General features: G+C 43.5%; 1 protein-coding gene across 1 annotated transcript in view; it reads left to right on the top strand.

Moving 5' to 3' along the window:
* The window catches only part of VRK2 (VRK serine/threonine kinase 2), a 74,809-nt gene that overhangs the window by 37,384 nt on the left and 14,064 nt on the right, over window positions 1-23,361 (top strand). The window contains 2 exon segments of the mRNA XM_063123805.1: window positions 10,026-10,146; window positions 22,657-22,715. Coding sequence (XP_062979875.1) covers window positions 10,026-10,146; window positions 22,657-22,715 — 180 coding nt within the window.

Here is a 23,361-nt window from a genome sequence, read left to right as displayed (position 1 = left end):
CATGTCGGGAGGACGTGATGCAACAAGCAGGGCATGGTGCAACAGCACACTCCCACCCGTGTTCCCCGACAACTGGTGTCTGTAGGCTTACTGCCTCAGATACTCCTCCTTCTCTATCTCTTGGGATAGAGAAAGGTAAGGCTGAGTCATACTACTGCTATATCTATCCCAGTTCTTCCTGTCTTGATTGGCAACTGTTCTGCAGGGCTCCAGCGAAGAGAGAGATTTTGCCCAGCTGGTATCGTAACTGGAGATACCAGGAACCTTGAAGCTGAACTCAGATGAGCTGCTTTACCACTTCCGCTCCCCGTAGGTCCTTCCACAAAGGTTCATATGCATCTGATGGTGCTATATAAATAATAGGTTCTATGCCTAAAGGAACAGTTCCCCCCTCCCCCTCTTCTGCCGCCCCCTTCGAGTAAGCGCAAGCGAGCGAGTGCGTCTGCAAACATTTGTGGCCATTAATAGCTGCTGAACTGTTATCTTAAACTAATACTTTCTAACGAGTTTTACTTGGCGCAAACAACTATATATTATTGCTTTTTCTATTAAAAGGACCATTGACCATGTAATGTAGAGGGCCTTGATAATTTGCCAGCACTGTTAAGACCTGCAGTCATTTAACGTTGGTCATTAGGAAAAATGAAATGGGACTCTTGCGTCTCTCTGATGCTGAGACAATTGCACCATTTGACCTTCTGGAAGCCGTTTGGAGTAAAGAGGCCATAATGGGCGAGCGGTTCCTGACCCGTACAATGAGATAAGGGGAAAAGAAATCTGTTAAGTCCACTGATGCTACGAGCTGTTTGGCTGTGGACCGGTGAGCCTTGCTCCTCCGTAAAAGGCGTTTTAGGCAGGAGTTATCTGGTGAAAAATGGGAAGCCGTGGCTGCGGCTTGGGTAACGTTTGAGCTCTTGCTGTCTCAGTGCTGTCGGGGCTGGCGTTACGGAGGCCATTTCAACAGGCCCACAAATACCTAAATGCCCCTGATGAAATGAAATTGTACACGTTTAGTGCATCTATATAACGGGTTATGTTATCTGTTTGGGTGATTTATTTGGGGGCAAGGGGGACCGGGTTGACAAAAGAGAACATACGTTTATCTGCTTTTCTTCACACTGGCTTGAACCTTTATTTTCTTGGTTTGTTTTTAAATGCACAAAAGGCAAAATGGAGTTTACAGGGTTTTTATTGTGAGCCACTTCGAGGGGCTTCCTGTGCCCGGAATTTTGATCTGCAAATCTGAAAAATAAACTTCCATGCAGTGGGAAACACCCCCGTCGTACATGAAGCTTCTTTCCTTGCTGAATATGATGTGTTTGGTAGTTTGGCTCCTGAAGAGGAAATGTTTTATAGTCTGGTGAGGTCTCTGGTAGGGAAACTAAGGTCTGGGTACATTACCACACTGGATGGTACGTGAGCACTGCGGAGACCTTGTTTGTAGGCAATTGAAGATAAGGGGGTGGGGGAAAAGCATGTATTTTTAGATCTGATTGCAATTTGGAGGTGCTTGGGAACTTTGGTTTCCAACGAGGTGATGTTGCTTAGCCTCCATGCTGCAGTGGTAGTAGTAGAAAATAATAATTCATGATAATATTCAATTAATCATATGCTCCCATGCTCCTTCTACTTCCAGCATTAAAACAGTAGTGCATGGAGGAGCTGTAGCCCTGCTTGTAACCCAAGAACATAAGAGCCCCAGTTGCCTGGTGAGGTTGTGGGCTCTCCCACACTAGAGGCCTTCAAGAGGCAGCTGGACAACCCTCTGTCAGGGATGCTTTAGGGTGGATTCCTGCATTGAGCAGGGGGTTGGACTTGATGGCCTTGTAGGCCCCTTCCAACTCTGCTATTCTATGGATCAGACTGAGGGTCCATCTAGTGCAGCGTTCTGTTGTTCACACAGTGGAAACACACAAACAGGACATGGGTGCAATAGCGCCCTTCCGCCCGTGTCACCCAGCAACTGGTTTACATTGGAGGTAGCACATTGGACGTCGCACCTCTAACATTGGAGGTAGCACATAGCCATCAGGACTAGTAGCCTGATAGCCTTCGCCTCCAGGAATTTATCCAACCCCCCTTTTAAGGTCATCCAAATCGGTGGCCTTTGATACATCTTGTGGTAGCGAATTCCATATCTTAACTATGTGCTGTGTGAAGACGTCCTTCCCTGGAGAACTGCTGCCAGTCAGTGTCGACAATACTGGGTTAGATGGACCAAGGGTCTGACGTGGTATAAGGCAGTAACTTTCCTATGAAATCTGCTACAGCAGCACACGTCCTGTGGCAGTAGTATTGGAAGGGGCCCCTCTCACGTGGGCTTTTTTGACCTGCTAGTCTGGATAGCTGAAGGCACCAAAGGTCTTTCCTGCTTCCAGCTTCTCCCTCCTGGTCCTGCATTGCGTCCCTAAGTGCATCTGAACTTGGGAGAATTGCCTTAGGCAATTTGTAGTGTAGCTCATGGTGAGTCTGATAAGTATAAAGGGAAGGTTCTCAGCTCAATGGTAAATAACACACTTGGCATGCAAAAGATCTCTGGAATATGAGAGCCAGTGTGGTGTAGTGGCTAGACTGGGAGTGTTAGACTGGGAGTCGGGAGATCTAGGTTCTATTCCCCACTTGGCCGTGGAAACCCACTGGGTGACGTTGGGCCTGTCACAGGCTCTCAGGCCAACCTACCTCACAGGGTTGTTGTGAGGATAACATGGAGAGGAGGAGGAGGATTATGTACGCCCCCTTGGGTTCCATGGAAGAAAAAAGGCGGGATATAAATGCAATAATAAATGAAATAAAATAAATCTGCAGGACAGGCTCTTTGTCTGAAACCTGGAGAGCCTCTACCATCTAGTCAGCATAGATCAGGGTAGCCAGTCTCTTTCGTGCCTGTAGGCACATTTGGCAATTTAAGAAACTGCCCTGGGCACCACTACAAAATGGCTGCAATGGGAGGCATGGCTTGCCAGATGGAGGTGGCAGAAGTCTCGTTTTCTTCTCCCTCCCTTTAAGTGGCTGGACATGCTGCAAAGGAAAGCATTGGCCTGCACCTGGCCACCGTCTTTATTTTTCTGAGCCCCACGTGTGGCCCAGAGGCGTTCATGGGACATGAAGATGGCCGCAGCTGGAGGCCCTTGCTTAGCTCTGAAGTGATCCTTGCTGCCTGTAACAATTTTTGTTCACTAAAAGAAGTGGAAAGGGCAGGGCATCTTGGCGGGCACGAAGAAAAGTATCCCAGGGGGCACTGGGCCCACAGACTCCACCTTGTCTTATCCTTGGCATAGATCATCCTGAGCTATATAGATCAATGGACCAACTCGATATGAGCAGTTACCTCTGCCCCCTCCTGCACAACAGGGGTTTGTTTGGCCTGTAAAACAGAATTATGACCTACTTTGAGACAAATACGATAAAATAGCTATAAAGCCATAAAAATGCTAGATAAGTAATAAACATTTAGCATTTTTTGGCTCTTACCCCTCTAAATTACATTCCTTGTGCTTAAGACCAATGGTCTAAACAACTGTGTACGATTGGCTAGTTTTTAATCCTGGAATCTGACCAGATCTTATTGAACATCTTTTTTTTGAGAGAGAGAAAGAGAGAGCTGCATCGTGTAAATAGTGCTGCTTTTCTGGCTTGTTCCTTGATAATTAAAGAGAATTATACCTGCGTCAAGCATACCTCTTAAAAATTTGTTACATTGTTAGTAGCGTTAAAAAGTAATATTTGGATCAATGCAGCATATGGATTTTTGTAGATTTTCTACTCACTGAGGCATGCAGTCAATACCTAATTTCTCTTGAGATATACTGCGCTTAACATATCGAGCCTCTTTTAAATACTCTGGGCTCTGCGCGCCGAGTACATAAGACTGGTTTTAATTTGCCATCATTGATGAACATAAGAGGAATATGAACTGTCTGAATTAAATTTGTTCCAATATATGTATATCAGTATTGGGGGCCGGCGGGGGGGGGGAGTGGAATTGCAGGGGGGCGGGTAGGAGAGTTCAGGTGTCTTCTATCCAATTCCTTTTAACAAGTAAATTACAGAGCTGATGCTAACAGATTTGCTCCTTTTCCAAGAGAGCTAGAAATCAACACCTCAATATGCTTTATTAATTTGGAAAAGTCTTGCTGAAGCACGTTCATTCAACTACTTACGGTAATAACAGGACATTTTCACCCATGAGAGTTAAACATGCAGAAAGGGCTATCCTGGCGTAGGGAGAGTGTGTTGGACCATTGAGTTCAATTCCCCACTGGGCCGTGAAGCTTACTGGCTAGGCCAGCCCCTCAAATAATCCCATATAGTTCGAGAGAGATTTATAATGAGGATTTGAATTATTATTATTATTTATTTTATTATTATCATCATATCACTTTTTTGTCATAAAAGGCATGCAAAGTGGCTTACAAAATTAAGATAATGCTGAAAGCCTAGGCATCATTACTTGAGAGTAAGCACGATTGGACAGAGTAAGGATTACTTCTGAGTAAGCATGCATAGGGTTGTGCTGTTTGGTTCCAATCCTATACACACCTGGGAGTGAGGCTTATTGAACTCAGGGGGGCTTACTTCTGAGTAGACATGTGTAGGATTGCATTGTAAATAAAACATAGGCCATTCACAAATTACAGGAATGTAAAAAGCAAAGTGGATAAAACAGCAGCAGAATAGAACCCGAATGGCTATTTGAAATACGCAACAGAGCACATTGGTGAGATGCAGACTAAAACAAGGCTGAATCAAATATTTGTGGAAATAGTGCTTTTATGAAAAGATCCAAAGCGGTTTACATAACTAATAAATAAAAATTAAAAACACACAACGTAAGCCTAAAATCACAACAGCATAAAAAGTCATAGAATAATAGAGTTGGAAGGGGCCTGCAAGGCCATCAAGTCCAACCCATTGCTCAATGCAGGAATCCACCTCAAAGCATCCCTGACTTTTCTCTTCTCCCAGGCATTTAACAGCATATGCTGAGTTTTTTAACTGACCCCAGAATAGTTGTTTTTAAACAGATATTGTCTGTTTTTGTTTGGTTTTTTTATAGTTTTTATGGTTTTAAATTTTGTATATTTGTTTTTAATGTTTATTGTTTTTAATTTTTGTAAACTGCCCACAGAGCTTCAGCTATGGAGTGGTATATAAATAATAATATTATTAATAATAATAATAATAATAATAATAATAATAATAATAATAGGAATTGCTGCCACTCACAATAGTCAGTAGGCTTAAAGGACCAATGGATCTGAGTTCCTTCCAGGCTTTTTCTTTCTGTAGCCTTTTAGTCATCCATTTTGCCATCCGGGACCATCCATGGACCACCAATCCCGGTCCTAAGACTGAGAATCATATATTCATTGAATACATCTAAACAGATTCCAGAGTGGTGAAAAATAAAAGATTTTTAAAAAAACAACCGTATCAAAACATGTAAAGAACAGAACAACAGGTTAAATGTTTTGCTTTGTTTTGAAAAAGCAAATGCAATAAAACCCTGGCTGGCCAATTGAGGAAGGCTTCTTGAAATAAGAATGTCTTTGGCGGATGCCGAGAACAACACCATGTTGGTGCCTGCCTGACCTCCAGAGGCAGGGAGTTCCACAGACAGAGAGCCACCACACACTGAAGGCTCCATTCGGGCCATGGGTGTATGCGAAACCTCCAGGAGCATCCCATCTGATGAACTCAGTGACCTCAAATATATACAGTACATAAAGCTTGGTATATACAATAAAATAAAAGCATGAATATATACAGTCCATGCTTTTATTTTGAAAATCAAAATGAAATTGGTGCAGCTTGTATAAATGATGCATATTAAGCATATTTGCCCTTGAGTGACTTGCAGAAGAATGACTCAGAATCAGCAATATGATTATTCGTAAGGCACTGAAGCTCCATCCCTTTTCAGCAACGCTTCTCCCCCGCCCCTCCACACGCCAACCTCCAAATCTGGCTTCTAACATCTCACCAGGCTATCATCACACATTGGAGCCCTTTATTGTTTGATGTTGTACCGTTAAGGACTTTATTTGTTGTAGCCTTACTTAATTCATGACCGGCCACCAGATTTTGAATATGTATGGGGAAACTGCAGAATATGCACAGTCACTCCCTAAAAACCTGCTACTTAATAAGAAACACTTGGGCCACCAAACCTTTGCATCTTCACTTCCCATTGCTGTTGTCCACCTCCGTACACAATTCGTTGCTGCCTGTTTGGTCTCGGCTACCATCATTTTTTAGCAACCCAGCTCTCGTTTATACTGCTTGTGAAGGCCTGAGGCCTACAGAGACAAAGTAAAAAGGTCAGGCCTTAGAAGCCTGGGGTTATTCTATTGGGAGGGCATATCCCTTAGAGGAGTAGTTTCATTTCCCAGTTAAGTTTCATTTTTTCCTGTTAAGTTTCATTTCTTCAAGGTTTAAACAGTTATTCTGTTTTGGGGGAAGAGGGTAAAAAAGGAGAGAGAGAGAGAGAGAGAGAGAGTGGGAGAGCAGGAAAAGACGAGAGCATGAGGAAGCAGCAGCTGGAAAAGTGTAAATGCAGCTAGGGTAAAAGAATTTGCATTTTGCAACTTGTATTTTCTTTTAATGCCTTTGTATCTCTCCGCTCTATTGACTAAACACCTTTAATTGTAGAGAGTCTGTTGTGTCAATCACCCTTTGTCTACAGCCTAAATCCCATGTTGCTGGGAAGGTAAAAGAAGGAAGGTGCGAGTCTTACGGAGACAAGAGATCTTTAACGGAGTTGCTCAAGGGGTCCAGGACATAGCAGGAACCCTGGCTCTGCTACAGGAATAATATGTGACAGACATGATTTGGCCATGACTGTCAAAAAGGATTATGAGTAGTTATGCTTCTGTATAGCCAGTTATTCTTGTAATAGCTTGATGCGATAAGGTAGGCATGGGCTGTAAAAGGTACAGGTTTAAAATGTATATTGAAATGTAACATCTACTACTAGTCTGCTTTCACCGCACAGACCGTATTTATTTGGCTTAGAATGATCACTGAAGAATTATGATGTTAATGAGCAAATACCTACTTTTCATAGCTCAGTTTGGAAGCATATTTGTCCACGGAGAAACTGAATGCAATCTGATTGTAGATGAGAGTTGGACTTCTTGTTGCAGAAATATAGGTGTGTAAAAGTGACAGATTGTAGTGAGAAAATGTTGGACTTTCCAGACGTGAAATTATCAGAATTCTCACTTTGTTTATGATGTCTTAAAAATGAAGCAACGTGTTCTCTTTCCTCCTTTCTCTCACGCAACGCTCAATTTTATCTTTTTGGAAATTGATGGGGAACCCCAGTAATTCTGTCTCTAGACTTTATTTTATTTTCCAAAATCAAAATTATGGTTATTTGCCGATATATCTATTATAACAATATAAATATTCTTGTCTCATAATCTGATTGAGCACATGCAGGATAAAAATAATGCGATGCACAAAAAAAGCCAATTTGGTTTTTATTATGGGGCACGGATTCTGGCGTAATGCAATGTACGTAGAATGTAACTTTCTGTTTGTTCGTTTATTTTTCAGTGAAGACTAGACAGGTTTTATTCAAGGTAGCAAACTGACAAATAACGCAAGAAGGCTGATAAATGCCAAGCACTATATAACTTCCTATTTGGTATTAAATCAGTGTAGTTTTCTGAAGGCATCCTGAATTTTTTTTCCTTGCCAGCCTTGTTTTGGGGAAAGGAATGGTAAACATTTCTCCCCCCCCTCCCCATTGCCAGATAACAGAGAATGTAGTAGCCATGCCAACTTCAAAAATGCTTTGACTGTGCGATCTTAAATTTAGAAATCACCAAGAGAAATGGGCTGTGAGTGTCTAAAGCTTGAAAAATTAGAAAATAGCTTTGGTGTTGTTACATAGGCTGTTTCTACACCTGCCTTTTTCCCCGGAATCGTCCCGGGATCATCCCTGTGTATGCAAATGACACACAGGGGATCCCGGGAGCAGGCAGGGACGATTCCTCCATTTCCCTGGGATAATCCTTAGGTGTAAAATGGGCCCAAGTTTACAGAAATGGAGAAAATTGCTCTTTCTGATGTCTCTTTCTTCGGAAGGCCAGTTTCGATAGGTTAGCTGCAGGAATCTAAATGACTTACCATTTACTTTTGACTTCATCTCAAATTGCATCCTCATCTGGGGGAGGCGAAGGAGGAATGGGGTCATTATAATTCCAAAGGTGGGAATTAAGAAAGGACATACATAATTAGACATGAGATGGGGAAAGCGATGCGGTGGGGGCACACAGACGTGAACGGAAACATTTTGTTACGTTTTCACCACTGGAAGTACGACTCCAGAAACTGCAATAGAATGGCAAGTGTTAAAAGGGTTTGGCTTTGCTTGCTTTTTATACAAGTAACTGAAGTTTGGGATTTAGGACTGAGTGGAAGGCAGCGTCGGATACAACGACACCCGTGAGGATAGGATGGCATCCTGCTAGATTGAAGAGCCTTTCATAATCCCATAGTCTAGCAGCAGTTAATATAGAGAGAACATGTAAGAATTTATGTGCTTTCATCATAACAGAGAGGGGTGTGCCCTCTGTGGGGTAACAGGAACAGAGTTCTAATTGAACTGGACTTCCAAGGAGTTGCTTTTTATAATTAAAAAGTGTGCCAAGGAGGTCTCTGTTGGAACTTCTTTAATGAAAGTTCATAATACAGTACCTGTTGGGTTAACGGCCACATCCTCTGAGGGTCATCCGTCTTAAGCGTTCTCTCCGTCTCCTTCCTGGATACAAACTCTCACATTCTTCGGACCGGATGCAGATGGAGTTAGGGAAAATGTAACTCTGTAAACGGCCTTCTCAATCCGGTACCTTCTATTATGTGTTGGACCACAATTCCCATTATCCCTAGCCAGGATGTCCTTGGCCATGGGAGTTGTAGTCCAACACATCTGAAGGCTGTTGTAAATTAAAAATAAAAATAAAGACTTGTTTCAACCATATCACCAGCTTTCTTTTTAATACTGGATTTTGTATGTATGATAGAAATTCTTAACTCTGTCTTTGTTCTCTTGATCTGTATGCTGAGGGGCCATAAATAGTAGTTGATTATGACTGAGAGTTCTTGGATAATCTATCTCTTTCTCCCCTGCACAACCTTTGCTCTTGGGAATAACCATTCTGTGTGTGGTTTTTAGTTATCTGTCTTGAATACATATTCTGGGTTTATGTCGCTTGGGGTGGGGGGAAGAAATGGAGGAGAAAAGGAGATTTCTATCTGTTTAAGGCCAGCCTACGCTGACTTCATGCCTTAGACGGTTTGCTTTTAATGACTTGGAAATAAAACCGGGTTTAAATGTATAGAGTGGTTTCAGCCCAAGAAGGTTTATGATTTCAGCCTGCGCAAGAGAACTCCTGTATCTCGGTGCCGTCGGTGTCCGTGCGCCCACTAGAGGGCACTGTTGCCATACCGTCCGCCATCAAACGGCTCTCATTTCGCGGAGCAGGAAAGGCCATCGTGTTTAGTCTGCTCTCGAAGGGTCTCCGCATGACCAATGTGGACCCCATGGACTTCCTGGAACATGTGTTAGCAATTTAGTAGCAGACATTTATTTCTTTGTTTTACTGCCTGGCTCTTGGAGAAAGTGTTGGTGCCGGGTTATGGGCTGTCTGGATCATGTCAGAGGCCACGGGGATCAAGTTCATGTGACAGGCCAAGCGAAGGGGAGGATGAAGGCTGAGGAGGTGAGGAAACTGACCCTCTCTCTCTCTCATTCTCAACAGCAACAAATCGTTGCCTGTCTGTGGACCACAGCCAAAAGCCAGGCCGTCCAGAGTTCTTGGGACAGCTGAACAAACACAATGCCATTTTGCTGGTTTCCCTATTTCATCTCAGCACAGATTTAAATTACTACAGTTTCTATTTCTGGGGTGGGGGTGTAATGGTGTGTGTTTGTATTTAGTGGCGGTGAACCCAACTTAATGTGCATTTGTCTCTCTGCTCTTTCTCCCCTTTCAACTCTCTTTCTTCTGTCTTAGCACCATCCAGACGAGGGGACCTCGAAATCCTTGGTTACTGTATGCTGCAGTGGATGTGTGGGAATCTACCCTGGGAACACAAATTGAAAAACCCTGATGCTGTCCAGGCTGCAAAAGCAAAGTAAAGCTTTTTTTTTTTCATTCAATAAATACTTATTTAGATCGTCTGCCCTAACCTTAAAGCTCAGGACAGGTGACAGTGATGATTGTGCATTTGAAAAGTGTGGGTGAAGTGGGAGCGGGGCTTCAGGAAATAGCCCTTTCCCATAATAATTCCATGGTCAGCTCCCAGAGAGACAGCAAGCCAGGAAACAGTGGCGACACCAGGGCCTAATCTACACCAAGCAGGATATTGTACTATGAAAGCAGTATGAAGGCAGTATCTAGTATGTGTCCATGGGCCCCAACAGTTGTCAGTGCACTTCAACACCGCTATAAAGCAGTAGTGTGGCTCCTGCCTCTTATATACCGCTTTCATACTGCTTTCATGGTGCAATACCCTGCTTGGTGTAGATTAGGCCCAGGAAATATATAGATGGGGGGCAAGAAATCTCTGTGTGGAGAAGGGGGGGGCACAGAAGGGGCTGAGGAGGCTCTGTCCCACATGTTAGACTTCTGAAAGCGACAGAGCGGTGCGCTTCACATTAACCCTCGCATCCTAAACACATCTCTCCTGAAATGAATCCTATTGATTTTGATGGTGGTAACTTCCAGGCATCCATGCTTAGGCTTGTAAGCTTATTTTAATCTCCAGTGTACGGCTCAGATATAATTTCAAGAAGAAACGTGTCTTTCCTTCAAGTAGCTGCCGGGGTCCAGATATGGGAGAGCAGCTGGAGGGGAAAGTGGTGGGGGTGGTGTTTTCCTCCTCCCTCCTCTGGCATGGGCTAGGCCAGCTTTCTCCAACCAGGTATTTGGGACTTAAGCTCTTATCAGTTCCAGCCGACGTAGCCAACGGTCCGAAAGCTTAGGCGTTCCACTACTAAACATCTGGAGGGCCCAAAGGCTTGCCTACTCAGAGGGTAGTGGTTCTAATGGTCTTTGCAGGTGGAAGAAAGCAGAGCTATTGACCTAGGTCTTTGCGGCCTTTGGGGTTACAGCTCCTGCTCCACCAGCTGGTAGCTGTGGACTGACCTGTCCTGAGCCTTCCTTGGGCCTTGGAGCAGCTGTCAGTCACAATTTGTTATTATTATTATTATTATTATTATTATTATTATTAATAATAATAATAATAATAATAATAATAATAATAATAATAATAATGTTTATTTGTTACACGCCTCTCCCTCTGGATCGAGGCAGGGTACAACACAAATAAAACCACCATAAAATACATAAAACTAATTCAAATGTTTAAAACCAGTGCATCATTAAAAGCAGCACACCATTAAAAAAGGCATCTTAAAATTCAACTGGGTAGGCCTGCCGGAAGAGATCAGTCTTTATAGCTTTCTTAAAATCCGGAAGACTGTTAAGTTAAGGAATCTCTCCTGGCAGGTCATTCCATAATCTGGGAGCAGCAGAAGAAAAGGTCCTCTGGGTAATAGTTGTCAGCCTTGTTTTTGTTGGCTGGAGTAAATTCTTCCCAGAGGACCTGAGTGTGCGGGGCGGATTGTACGGGAGAAGGCGGAAACTAATTGGCAGCCAGTGAAGAGATTTTAAGACTGGTGTGATGTGGTCACCCGTAGGTGTACCGGTGACCAAACCTGGCTGCCATATTTTGAACTAGTTGAAGCTTCCGGACTAGGCACAAAGGTAGCCCTATGTAGAGCGCATTGCAGAAGTCGAGCCTTGAAGTTACCAGCGCGTGCACAACCATCTAGCTCTTCCGACTCTAGAAAGGGGTGCAGCTGGCGTCTCAGTCAAAGCTGATAGTAGGCACTCCTGGCCGTCGCTTCTATCTGGGCTGTCATTTGGAGCGACGGATCCAGAAGCACCCCCAAGCTGCGAACGGAGTCTTTCAGGGGGAGTGTAACCCCATCCAGAACTGGTTGACACACCTCCAAACCCAGGTTGGGGCCTTTGACAGCGAGCACCTCCGTCTTGTCTGGATTCAGCTTCAGTTTGTTTCCCCTCATCCAGCCCATTACCGCCTCTAAGCATTCATTCAGAGGAGACGCACTATCCTTAGCTGACGCTGTTGTCGAAGGCATTGTCAGTTATTATGGGGAGAGGGGAGGGGGCTTGCTTTAGTGGTAGAGCACCTACGTTGCATGTGTAAGACTGCATATTCAGTTTCCAGACTCTCTTGTTAGGAGACTGCAGGCTGGGGGAGACCTTTCAGACTTTGGACAGCTGTCACTAGTCAAAGTAAGTGAAAGTCAATATAAGGCTGCTTTGTACGTTCACCCATGTTTGGATCCTGCTCTTCCCCAGGGTATTCTTGATGGCATTCATTCATTCATTCAAATTATACTCTGCCTTTTACCCAAGATGGGCCCCCGACAGAGCTCGCAATTTAAACCCACCCAAAGGTACATTACATTAGGAGTAAGTTGAGTGTTTACAGCAATTTCTTCCGGTCCCTGGCAAGCGTGTTCACAACAACCCTGCAAGATGAGCTTAATGGAAGGCAACTCTTCATGGCTAAGTAGGAGTTTTTTTAATCCAGGTTTGCTCAATCCAATCCAGTTTTATTACTCTATCCTCTATACCGCAGTGGAAATCCTCTTAATTTGAATAGATTAACAGAGACTGCCCAATTCTGCTTTTCTGAGCATATTCTTTTTCTTACCTTACTGCCAAATGTCGGAATTATTTTTAAGGAAGGATTACATGCAGCCCTGCATTTGGCTTTCTGGAGGTAGAACTGTGCAAAGCAGAGAGAGATGCCCATGCAACTCACGGCACACAGTTTTATTTGCTGCTTCTTACTATGCTGCTGATATTTCACCCATATCTGTACTAGCCTAAGAAACATTCAGGATTAGGTATCAAGGGGACCTTGTTAACTGAAAGTAATTATTTCAGTGCCAAGTTAAAACATGGCTTTTTAACAAAGCCTTTGATGGCTAAATTCACCAAGGTTGCACATAGTTTTAATTGTTTTAATTGTTTCTACTGCTTTTAAATTCTTTACTGGTTTTAGCTTGACTAATGGTTTAATTTGGTTTTAGCTGTGTATATTTATTGTTTTATAATGCTTGCACGATTTTATCTGTACGCCACCCTGAGATCCCAGTGATATAGGGTGGGATACAAATGTTCTAATAAATAAAATAATAATACGTATTTTGCCTTTTGAAAATGTATATATAAAATTGAACTTTGGGAGTGGGGGAATATGACATGACGTCATCCCAGTCAAACTAAAGATGTGGCTAAATCCCGATGAAAGCAGTTAAACCTTTGTCAGTTGTGACTACCAGTTGTCTCATTGGAGTCAAGAGCATAGAGTCATAACTGTTCTTTGGCTTGACTGGGCCCAATGTTTGCTGCTTTGACTAAATTTTATAAAGCCAGAGTATCTCAAACTGTGGTCCATGAAATCTTGTTGTTCCGTGTGCTCCATTCAGTTAGTCAAGAAAAAGGTTGCATAGCAATTGAGGATATTGGTATTAGGCCTTGCACTTGATTCCCCTGACAACGGAAATTATTATTTATTTATTTATTTTTATTTTATTACATTTATATACCGCCCCCCAGCCGAAGCTCTCTGGGCGGTTTACAACAATTAAAAATAGTAGACATTAAAAGTATACAATTTTTTTAAAAAAACATAAAAACAGTATAAAAACAACAACAGTATTCATTTAAAACAACAATTCTGGGGTCCATTAAAACAAACTTAACATTGTTAAATGCTGTTAAAATGCCTGGGAGAAGAGAAAAGTCTTGACCTGGCACCGAAAAGTTAACAACGTTGGCGCCAGGCGAGCCTCATTGGGGAGATCATTCCACAGTCGGGGGGCCACCACCGAGAAGGTCCTCTCCCTTGTTGCTATCCTCCGAGCTTCCCTCGGAGTAGGCACTCGGAGGAGGACCTTAGATGTTGAGCGCAGTGTACGGGTAGGTTCATGTCGGGAGAGGCGTTCCATCAGGTATTGTGGTCCCAAGCCATGTAGGGCTTTATAGGTTAAAACCAGCACCTTGAATTGGGCTCGGAAACATATAGGCAGCCAATGCAAGCGGGCCAGAATCGGTGTTATATGCTCAAATCTTCCTGTTCCAGCTATCAATCTGGCCGCCGCATTTTGCACAAGCTGCAGTTTCCGGACCGTCTTCAAAGGCTGCCCCATGTAGAGGGCGTTGCAGTAATCTAATTTGGAAGTTACCAAAGTATGGACAACTGAAGCTAGGTTATCCCTGTCCAAATAGGGGCGTAGCTGGGCCACCAACCGAAGTTGGTAGAAGGCACTCCGTGCCACCGAGGCCACCTGTATTATTATTATTAATTATTATTATTATTATTATTATTATTATTATTATTATTCTATTCATTACCCACCTGTCCCTCTGGATTGCATTTGTACAACACAAATGCAAAATATAGCTTATTTAGGCCAGGGCTGGCTTTTTAATTTTTGTGAACCGCCCAGAGAGCTCCGGCTATTGGGCAGTATAGAAATGAAATGAAATGAAATGAAATGAAATGAAATGAATAAATAAATAAATATCAAACAGGCTAACAGACTGATGATTTTCATAAGTCACCGCTGATTTTGATTGTTAATTGATTAATTATATTTTTAATCTGCCCAATAACCAGTGTTCTCTGGGCAGATGTAGCCAGTCCTGAAGAAGAAGAAGAAAACGTAATTAAAATACTATGTATATATCTCCTTTTGATTTATAGACCAAAAGAAGTTTGTTAAGTTGTCCCTTGGGCAATTTTCAAGTGGTCCGGGAAAAAAGTCATTTGAGTGTCTCTGGTGTAAGGGGTATTTAGTAACTTAGTGTAGGCCTTGTTTTAAAAATTCGAAATGCTGTTGTTTTCTAATGTTGGCTTCATTGTTGCTTTTGTTCATCACCTTTGGAGTGGGGGCTGGTGGGGGGGCGGGGGGGAAGCGGGGGGATACTGGAATGTATACTGTGTACCTCGCAGGGATACTGTAATTAGCCCAGACTAAATGCACTGGTGTGTTCTTGCTGGTGAGGCTTGAGCAAGCTAGTTTTCTTATGCCGCCACGTGGCCGTTTCCTCGGCAGGCTGAACACCAGCTACGAAGCGTCGCAGTGGCGAAGGCAGCGAAGTTTTAAGTAGGGCAAGTCACAACAGAGGTACACGACAGGGACAGCTGATGTGCAGAAATCAATCCGCACATTCAGTTCGGCACTGGCTCTCTGAAGAGAGAAAGGAAGGTTAGCCTGAAGGCTGCGGAGAATACAGATTGCATCGGTAAATGTTGACTTCGTACAGTGTTGTATAATATTTCCCCCCCCTTAGAACTGGTGATGAGAACTGGTGATGAGACTTCCTTCCAAACTGCCCCTTATGCAAGTCTATCTTCAATGTAACCCAGCAAGCTGCTTTATTAATTCACCATCGAGAATTAAGGAGGGATGATACTTCCTTTCCCCTACCCACCCACAAACATACCCCCAAGACCTCTTAAGTAGAAGAAACTTCTCTGTAGCAGCACCCGCCCTCTGGAAAACCCTCCCTCGTGTGGTTCGGGAGGTGGAAAACGTAACATCTTTTAAACGCCTCCTGAAAACATAACTTTTCACACATGCTTTCCCTGGATTTTAACTGAGCTGGTTTTATATTGGCTTTTTAAGGTCTAACTTTTTAAATTTATACTTGCTGTATTTTATATTTTTAATTGTAAACTGCCCAGAGAGCCTTGGCTGTTGGGCAATATAAATATAAATATGGCTGGACATCAGGAAAAACGTCCTGACTGTTAGAGCAGTACGACAGTGGAACCAATGACCTAAGTTAGTCGTGGGCTCTCCCACACTAGAGGCCTTCAAGAGGCAGCTCGACAGTCATCTGTCAGGGATGCTTTGAGGTGGAGTCTTGCATTGAGCAGGGGATTGGAATTGATGGCCTTATAGGCCCCTTCCAACTCTGCTATTCTATGATTCTAAATAAATAAATACATTTCACCTAGGCCTCACAAAGTATGATAACAAGGACTGCTGGGATCTGAAACCTGGCTACTTTTCTCCAAATGTACTCCTCCTCCTTGATGGTACAGCTGCCTCGATGGTTCATAAAACACAACCTGGTTTTGGACCTTGATTGATCAGTTGCCGGACCTTTTGTCTCTTGGTCAGCCTTCCCCAATCTGGTGCCCTCGAAGTGTGTTGGACTACAACTCCAATAATGCCCCATCTGCTGGGGGAAGCTGCTCTAAGCCCTAGAGTGAAGACCATGGAAGTTCTGGATACTTGGACCTTCCTGTGTCTCATGGAGCATGGGTGGGAGCAATCTGTGATTGAACAAAAAGGTGGGGGACCACTTGGTTTTGGTGCATAACATGTTGCATGAAGCTTTGAACTTCTACCAGTATCATACTGCCTTTATACAAATCTATGGCGTGACCACTTTTAGAATATTGTGTACAGTTCTGGTCACCACACCTAAAAATGCCATTTTAGAGCTAGAAAAAGTGCAGAAAGGGGCAACTAAAATGGTCAACGGGTTGCATCAACTGGGATTGTTTAGCTTGGAAAAAAGGAGCCATGATGGATAGAGAATGTGGATAGGGATATATTTTTCTCCCTCTCCCATAATATTAGAAGCTGGGGTCATCCCATAATAATAGAATAATAGAATCTCCCATGATTTGTGGGAGATTCAGGGCAGATAAATGCAAGTATTTCTTCACACAGTGCATAGTTAAATTATGGAATTAGCTACCACAGGATGTAGTGATGGCCACCAATTTGGACGGCTTTAAAAGGGGGTTGGATAAATCCTGGAGGAGAAGGCTATCAGTAGCTACCAGCCTTGATGGCTGTGTGCTACCTCCAGTATTTGAAGCAGTAACCCTATGTACACCAGTTACTGGGGAACATGGGTGGGAGGGTTCTGTTGCACCATGTCCTGCTTGTGAGTCCATGATCGACATCTGGTTGGCCACTGTGTGAACAGAATTCTGGACTAGATGGACTCTTGGTATGATCCAGTTTTGTCTCCTCTTGTGTAGGAAGGAGTGTTGGCATAGCTGATGGTGGCCTCCAATGGACGATAAAGTCTTGCTCATGGTAATGAATTTACTGGTTGTAAACTGTTTGAAAGGCAGTCTAGGAATAGTTCAAAACTAAGTAAACACCATGTACATTGATGGTGCTATATAAATAAATAATAATAATAATAATTTTAGTGGATACTGTGGTGTTGGAGGAGTGGAGGAAAATGGAGAACCGGGGCTTTCCTCCTCCACCAAATGCTTCTTTCTTCCAAACCAACTCCCCTGTCCACTTTCTGAGGACAGAGAGCATCTAGTTTGACCCCAGGTAACTGCTGAACTTAGGGAGTTGTATCCAGTGGTGGCTTTTGCACTCACAGAAAAGAATGTCTGCTTGTGCAAGGTGTGAAACCTGGTCTTTGCCGATCCATTGCAGCCCCCTGAGTCTTCCTCAAAGTTGTTCCTGAGGGTTGGGACCCCAGAGTAGTGTGAAGATGGCACAAAGGACTACAGTAAGAAGCCAAAATTGGTGGAAGGGGCTGCAGTAGGAAGCCAAAATTGTGGGAAATTAGGTGTGTTGTTGTGAGCATGCAGAAATACTTCCTACTTGTTCGAAGTCACTGCTGGGCACAACCCAGATTCTCGGAAACGTCTAAGTATCTGTCTGCGATCATACAGTCATGCCCCTTCTGGTATAAGAAAACAAAGGTGTTGTATGTGTATGGAAGTGCATTTCCCAGGCAAATTTTTGTTCTCTTGATGTTTTGCTACTGTGTTCTCACTGTTGAGCATCGTTGCCCTCTTTGAAGCAGGTCTTTGAAAGACGAGCAGGTTGTTGTTTTAAATTTGCGGTTTGCAAATGGATGCTTCTCAAAGCTTTGTGAAGGGAAACAGTAGCGTGCTGTAAAAAAAGGGGGGTGTCTTCTAATCATTGCCTTTAATTTGCAAGGAACCATGAAGTACTGGCATCTAAAATGACAACAACAAAAGGATAATTAGCAACCAGGAAAGTTGTCACGTTGGTAGCCCCACGAGAGAAGTTTCGGCAGGGAGAATTCAACAAATTGGTTTTTGGAAACTGCCCATAATCCATTAGCTAAGATGATACACAGGAGGGTGACCAAGATTCAAGGACTGGCTCAGGCAGGGTTACTTCGGGTTGCTTGTGGTGTTACTTCAAGGCATTTCATTTTTGGGTGCGCCTGCCACCTCGGGATGGGGGTAGACGCAGGGCTATATTTTACATTGCGGATTTGAGACCATTCTCAGCAATCTTCCAAATATGCAGCATGCCTAGGCTCTTTCAGTACAGCATCACACATGCGTACACAATATGTCTCTGCACAACTCTATTCTTTCCTGATCTATATATTTCTGGCTAGTCTGTCGTGCGCCCCCTCCCCTGACCCCCCATCCATAAGGGTCCTGTGGTAGGCACCCTTTTTCTGTTTCTTCCTCCTCCTTTACAGTGAATTCTATCCTGGTAGAAGGCATCCTGAACGGGAAACACTAAGCGCTGCAACATTCTGTTGCAGGTCGCACTTAATATAATTTAAAATAAACATTTCATCATCAACAACAACAACATCATCATCTACTTTTTCATTAAAAAAAATAGCCAGCAGTTATTGAATGGATGAGACATATCTTCCAGAGTTCTTTACAGGTTCTTTTAAAGATATCCCCAAAGAAAATCTGGGCTGGAACATGTTGGGCTTTCTTAATATAAAACTGGTTTTTCTAGCTGCTTGAGACTGTCCTAACCATTTAGCAACACCACCAGAGTATTTGGATCCAGGCCAACGGGAAAGGAAGGAGCGGGCTGCTGGCACACCCAGGCAAGGGCAGTTTCAGGTATAGGTCTGAAGACAGGTAGACTTGTTAGGAAATAGTTCTAGAATGTCAACGTTGCTACAAACTTATCTCTGTCAGAAGTTCCCATGGGAGTAGCTTGCTTACTCCCTGTTGTGGCCTTGAAGCTGCTGGTTCTCTGGGAACTTGGGAATGTTTTGGAAAGGTGGGGGGGCATCACCTTAGTGGGTTGTCCAGTCCTGCTCTGTTGGCACATGGACATGGCTTACAGGTCAGAGGACCTGTCTGTAAAGTGGCTTTGATTTATTTATTTATTTATTTATTTATTTATTTATTACATTTTTATACCGCCCAATAGCCGAAGCTCTCTGGGCGGTTCACAAAAATTAAAACCACAATAAAACACCCAACAGGTTAAAACACAATTACGAAATACAGTATAAAAAGCGCAACCAGGATAAAACCACACAGCAAAGTTGATATAAGATTAAAATACAGAGTTAAAACAGTAAAATTTAAATTTAAGTTAAAATTAAGTGTTAAAATACTGAGTGAATAAAAAGGTCTTCAGCTGGCGACGAAAGCAGTACAGTGTAGGCGCCAGGCGGACCTCTCTGGGGAGCTCGTTCCACAACCGGGGTGCCACAGCGGAGAAAGCCCTCCTCCTAGTAGCCACCTGCCTCACTTCCTTTGGCAGGGGCTCACGGAGAAGGGTCCCTGTAGATGATCTTAAGGTCCGGGCAGGTACATATGGGAGGAGGCGTTCCTTCAGATAACCTGGCCCCAAACCATTTAGGGCTTTAAATGTCAATACCAGCACTTTGAATTGGGCCCGGACCTGGACTGGCAGCCAATGAAGCTGGAAAAGGACTGGCGTAATGTGATCTCGAATAGGCTTTAAATGTTGGTGCAAAGCTGAAAAAGGTTTGCTAGGTTTCATCTCTTGATGCCAGGCCTGAAATCCCTCCTGCTTTGGGTTCCATCTTGGCTTGGGACTTTGAAAGCACTCTGCACATGGACGCTTGGCTATTTGGACTTTGGATTCCTATGGACTGTGCCATGAAAAGGACTGTGAGGCTTTTCATAGACTTGGACTTGCATTTGCTGTGGATTGTGTGCGTTTGGCATGACTCAGGTGGCAAGAGAGCTTCCCCAGAGCTAATGTTACGTGCAGGGGAGTTCCTGTGCCTGAGATATTCCCTTCCCTGTGATCTTACTTACCAGGGTCAGCTCAGCGTTCAGCAAGATGTAAGTGAATGCACCATAGGAAGAAGCCTATGAGAATTAATTTTGTCGGGTAGCATATAAATAAATAATCTAGTCCCATTTGTGTCTGGAAAACTGAGATCACTGCATACTATTGGTAAGCGGCAGTTACTGCAGCCGAAACTCTCCCCACGACCTGAGTTTGATCCCAGAGGAAGCTGGTTCTCAGGCAGCTGGCTCAGGTCGACTCAGCCTTCCATCCTTCCGAGGTGAGTAAAATGAGTACCCAGCTAGCTGGGGGAAAGGGAACTGCGACTGGGGAAGGCAATGGCAAACCACCCCGCTACAAGGTCTGCCAAGAAAATGTCAGCGAAAGCAGGCGTCCCTCTAGGAGTCAGCAATGACTCAAGTGCTTTGCACAAGAGGTTCCTTTCCTTTCCCTTAGTATGCTATCCAGTGGAATTTTAGGATGCCTTCAGTGTGCTTTTAGGATGTTTTTAGGATGTTTAAACAATGTATACTATGCTTTTCATCAGACTTTTATGTATTTTATACTTACTGCTTTTCCCCGCCTCGATCCAAACGGAGAGGCGGGTAAGAAATAAAATTATTATTATTGTGACAGAGAAAAATATTTGTAAGCAAAATGCTTAGTAAACTTTTTTTTAAAAAGGACATGGTTTAAGACAACAGTTATACAGTCTTATGCATGTTTGTTCCAGGTAGGTGCAACCATACGGGTATTGTTTGAACATATTTCTTCTTTTAACATTATACGATTTGAACAAACTTTGTATATATTTGCAGCAGCAAAACATTTTAGGCTGTTTTCTTTAACGTTGTTTTTACCCTGACTTTTGTGTTTGTGGGTTCAAATCTGCTTTTGCAGTACTGCGAAAACGCATTGGTGTTGTCCCTTGAATGCTTTTCTGTAGCACACTTCAGAACAAGCTCTTGTCCCTCTTTGCCACCTCTGTCCTCTGAGCAGGTGTTCTGCTCTGAGTCCAGACTATATTTGGGGAATTGAAAGCCAGGACAGGAACGCCTGCTGCAAGCACCGTGATCAATTGCCAAAACGTCCCTTTTCCTCCTGTTCCTCTTCAACTGACTGGTGAGGTCAATAAAGGAGCTAAAGGTGACATGGTCCAGGATTTCTGAAATTCCAGTGTTAGGAACTGTGTGTGCGTGTTTCTCTGAGCTTTAACAAATGGAACAATGGGGCTGATTGTTTCCTGTTTCTTTTCTTTTTTTCGTAACATGATGAATTGCCTTTTCTGTAAGCTTGTGCAAGCAATCAACAGACAAGTTGGGAAGCAAATTTTTAGGAGACCCACCTTCTGGGAAGTTCAGATGTTGAGTCCTTAAAATAATTAGGAGATGTGTTAGAGAATGTCATTGCAAAGAGCGAGAACCACTTGAGACTTCCTGACCCCAAAATGGGACCCCCGAGTTTCCATGATTGGTCTACCATCTCTTTTTAAACGTTTTAAATTGCCTTTTTATTAAGGAGGTGTTTTTTTTTAAAAAAAGAAAAGAAACTGCAACTATAAAAGAAAACAATGCGAACATAGAAAGTGGGAGAGACAATTAAGGGAGACTTTCCTGTAACGTTACAGGAGCGCTCGTAGGTCTGAAAAAATGTGGTAAACACACGTCCTGGAGCTTCTGTCAATCCCTGGGTCTGAGAGATGTGTTTTTAGACATGTGAATGTCTTCCAGGCATTAAAGAAAAGATACGGTCAATTTGTGGTTGAAATGTGGGCACTGCAATGTTCCCTGGTTCTTGTAACTACAAAAAGCACACACTGGTTGTTCTACCAGTTCATCGAGGAAGTGCACCCTGGCTCTTGCTGTAAAAGCTTTATTTGGTGCAGTTTTAGAATTATTGTTAACTTAGGCTGCAGTCCTATACACACTTACTTGGGTGTAAGCTCTATTACAATCAGTGGGGATTGCTGCTTCTGCTCCTAAACACTCTCACCCTGGAGTAAGTCACTTTGAGTGCCAGTTTCTTGGTAGAAAGGTGGGCTATAAATCAAACAAGTTAATAAATGGATGACAATGTGTGTTACTTCTGAGTAGCCATGTAGAGGATTGCACTGTAATTAATCTACCTCGGTATTATTTGTGTATGGAACCTACTTGTGAGCAACAAAAAGCAGCCAGATGAACTGTGAACTTTCAAAAAGGCAACCATTAATCTTCGGACTTGAGAGTAAAGAAAGCAAATTTATCCCAGAGGGAGATTTCTTCCTTCCATAAAATAGCAAAGCACTTGGCAAGAGCTGCTGAGACTGGAGACGCTTCCTTGGCCATAATTCTGCCCAGGCTATGGCTGTGCTTGCCTTTGTACTCACCCAAGGGTTAAAATAGTGGAGGATGGGGAGAGAGAGAGAGAGAGAGAGGGAATGATTTGCTAGCTGCTCAGGAGGTCTCTGTTCCCAAAGGTAAGGATCATCCAGCAGTTTTTAGCTTCTAAGAGGATGTCTTGCTTTGCTTCCCCACCTGACCCTGGGTGCATTTTCATCATTTCAGACTCCTGGATGAACTTCCAGATTCCGTGACAAGATGGGCTCCTGCAGGATCGGATTGTGGTAAGTGCAATCACATAGAAGGGTGTTTTTAATAAATCTTGGTTGGGGAAGGCAAACCCAGGTGCTGAGTTTTGTGGACCCAAATGACCAACATTTCTATTTAAGACATAAGCTGTTAAAAAAAAAGACCACTCAAATTGTGTGTGTGTGTGTTCTAAATGCTCAACGTGTGTAGTCTCCAGGGACTGAGGAGAAAGGGGCAGAGTCCCCACCTTCTCATGCATTCGGGGCTGATGCACATGGAAGAGGAATAAGGAATCTAGAGAGACCTTTCTCTCCTACTCCCCCAAACTAGCTCGTACAGCATTACACACTTAGGTGCTACCTCAAATAGGAGGCCCTCTCACACCTTCCCCTAGAGAGATGCAGCAGCGTTACTGCTGCAAGAAGGACCATGCAGGCTACAGTGAACTTGGTCCAGTGCTTTCCTGACCAAGCAACTGGGGTGGTGAGTTCTACAGATCTCCTACACTGGTGCCTTCCATATATTCAGGTTGGTGAGTTGTGCGTGCAAGAGAGAATAGATTGTGCGCCCACGATTTTGTGAAATGCCTCGAAGCCGATAATGTGTAGATGGTCTGGGCTATCGAAAGGCTCCAGAAAAGGAGGAGGTTGGAGACTGTAGTTCTCCCTTTCCTTCTCAAGC

Source organism: Elgaria multicarinata, chromosome 4 (assembly GCF_023053635.1).
Source record: "Elgaria multicarinata webbii isolate HBS135686 ecotype San Diego chromosome 4, rElgMul1.1.pri, whole genome shotgun sequence".
Taxonomy (NCBI): Eukaryota; Metazoa; Chordata; class Lepidosauria; order Squamata; family Anguidae; genus Elgaria; species Elgaria multicarinata.
Note: the sequence above shows the minus strand (reverse complement) of the source record. Positions and strands in the feature narration are given on the sequence as shown.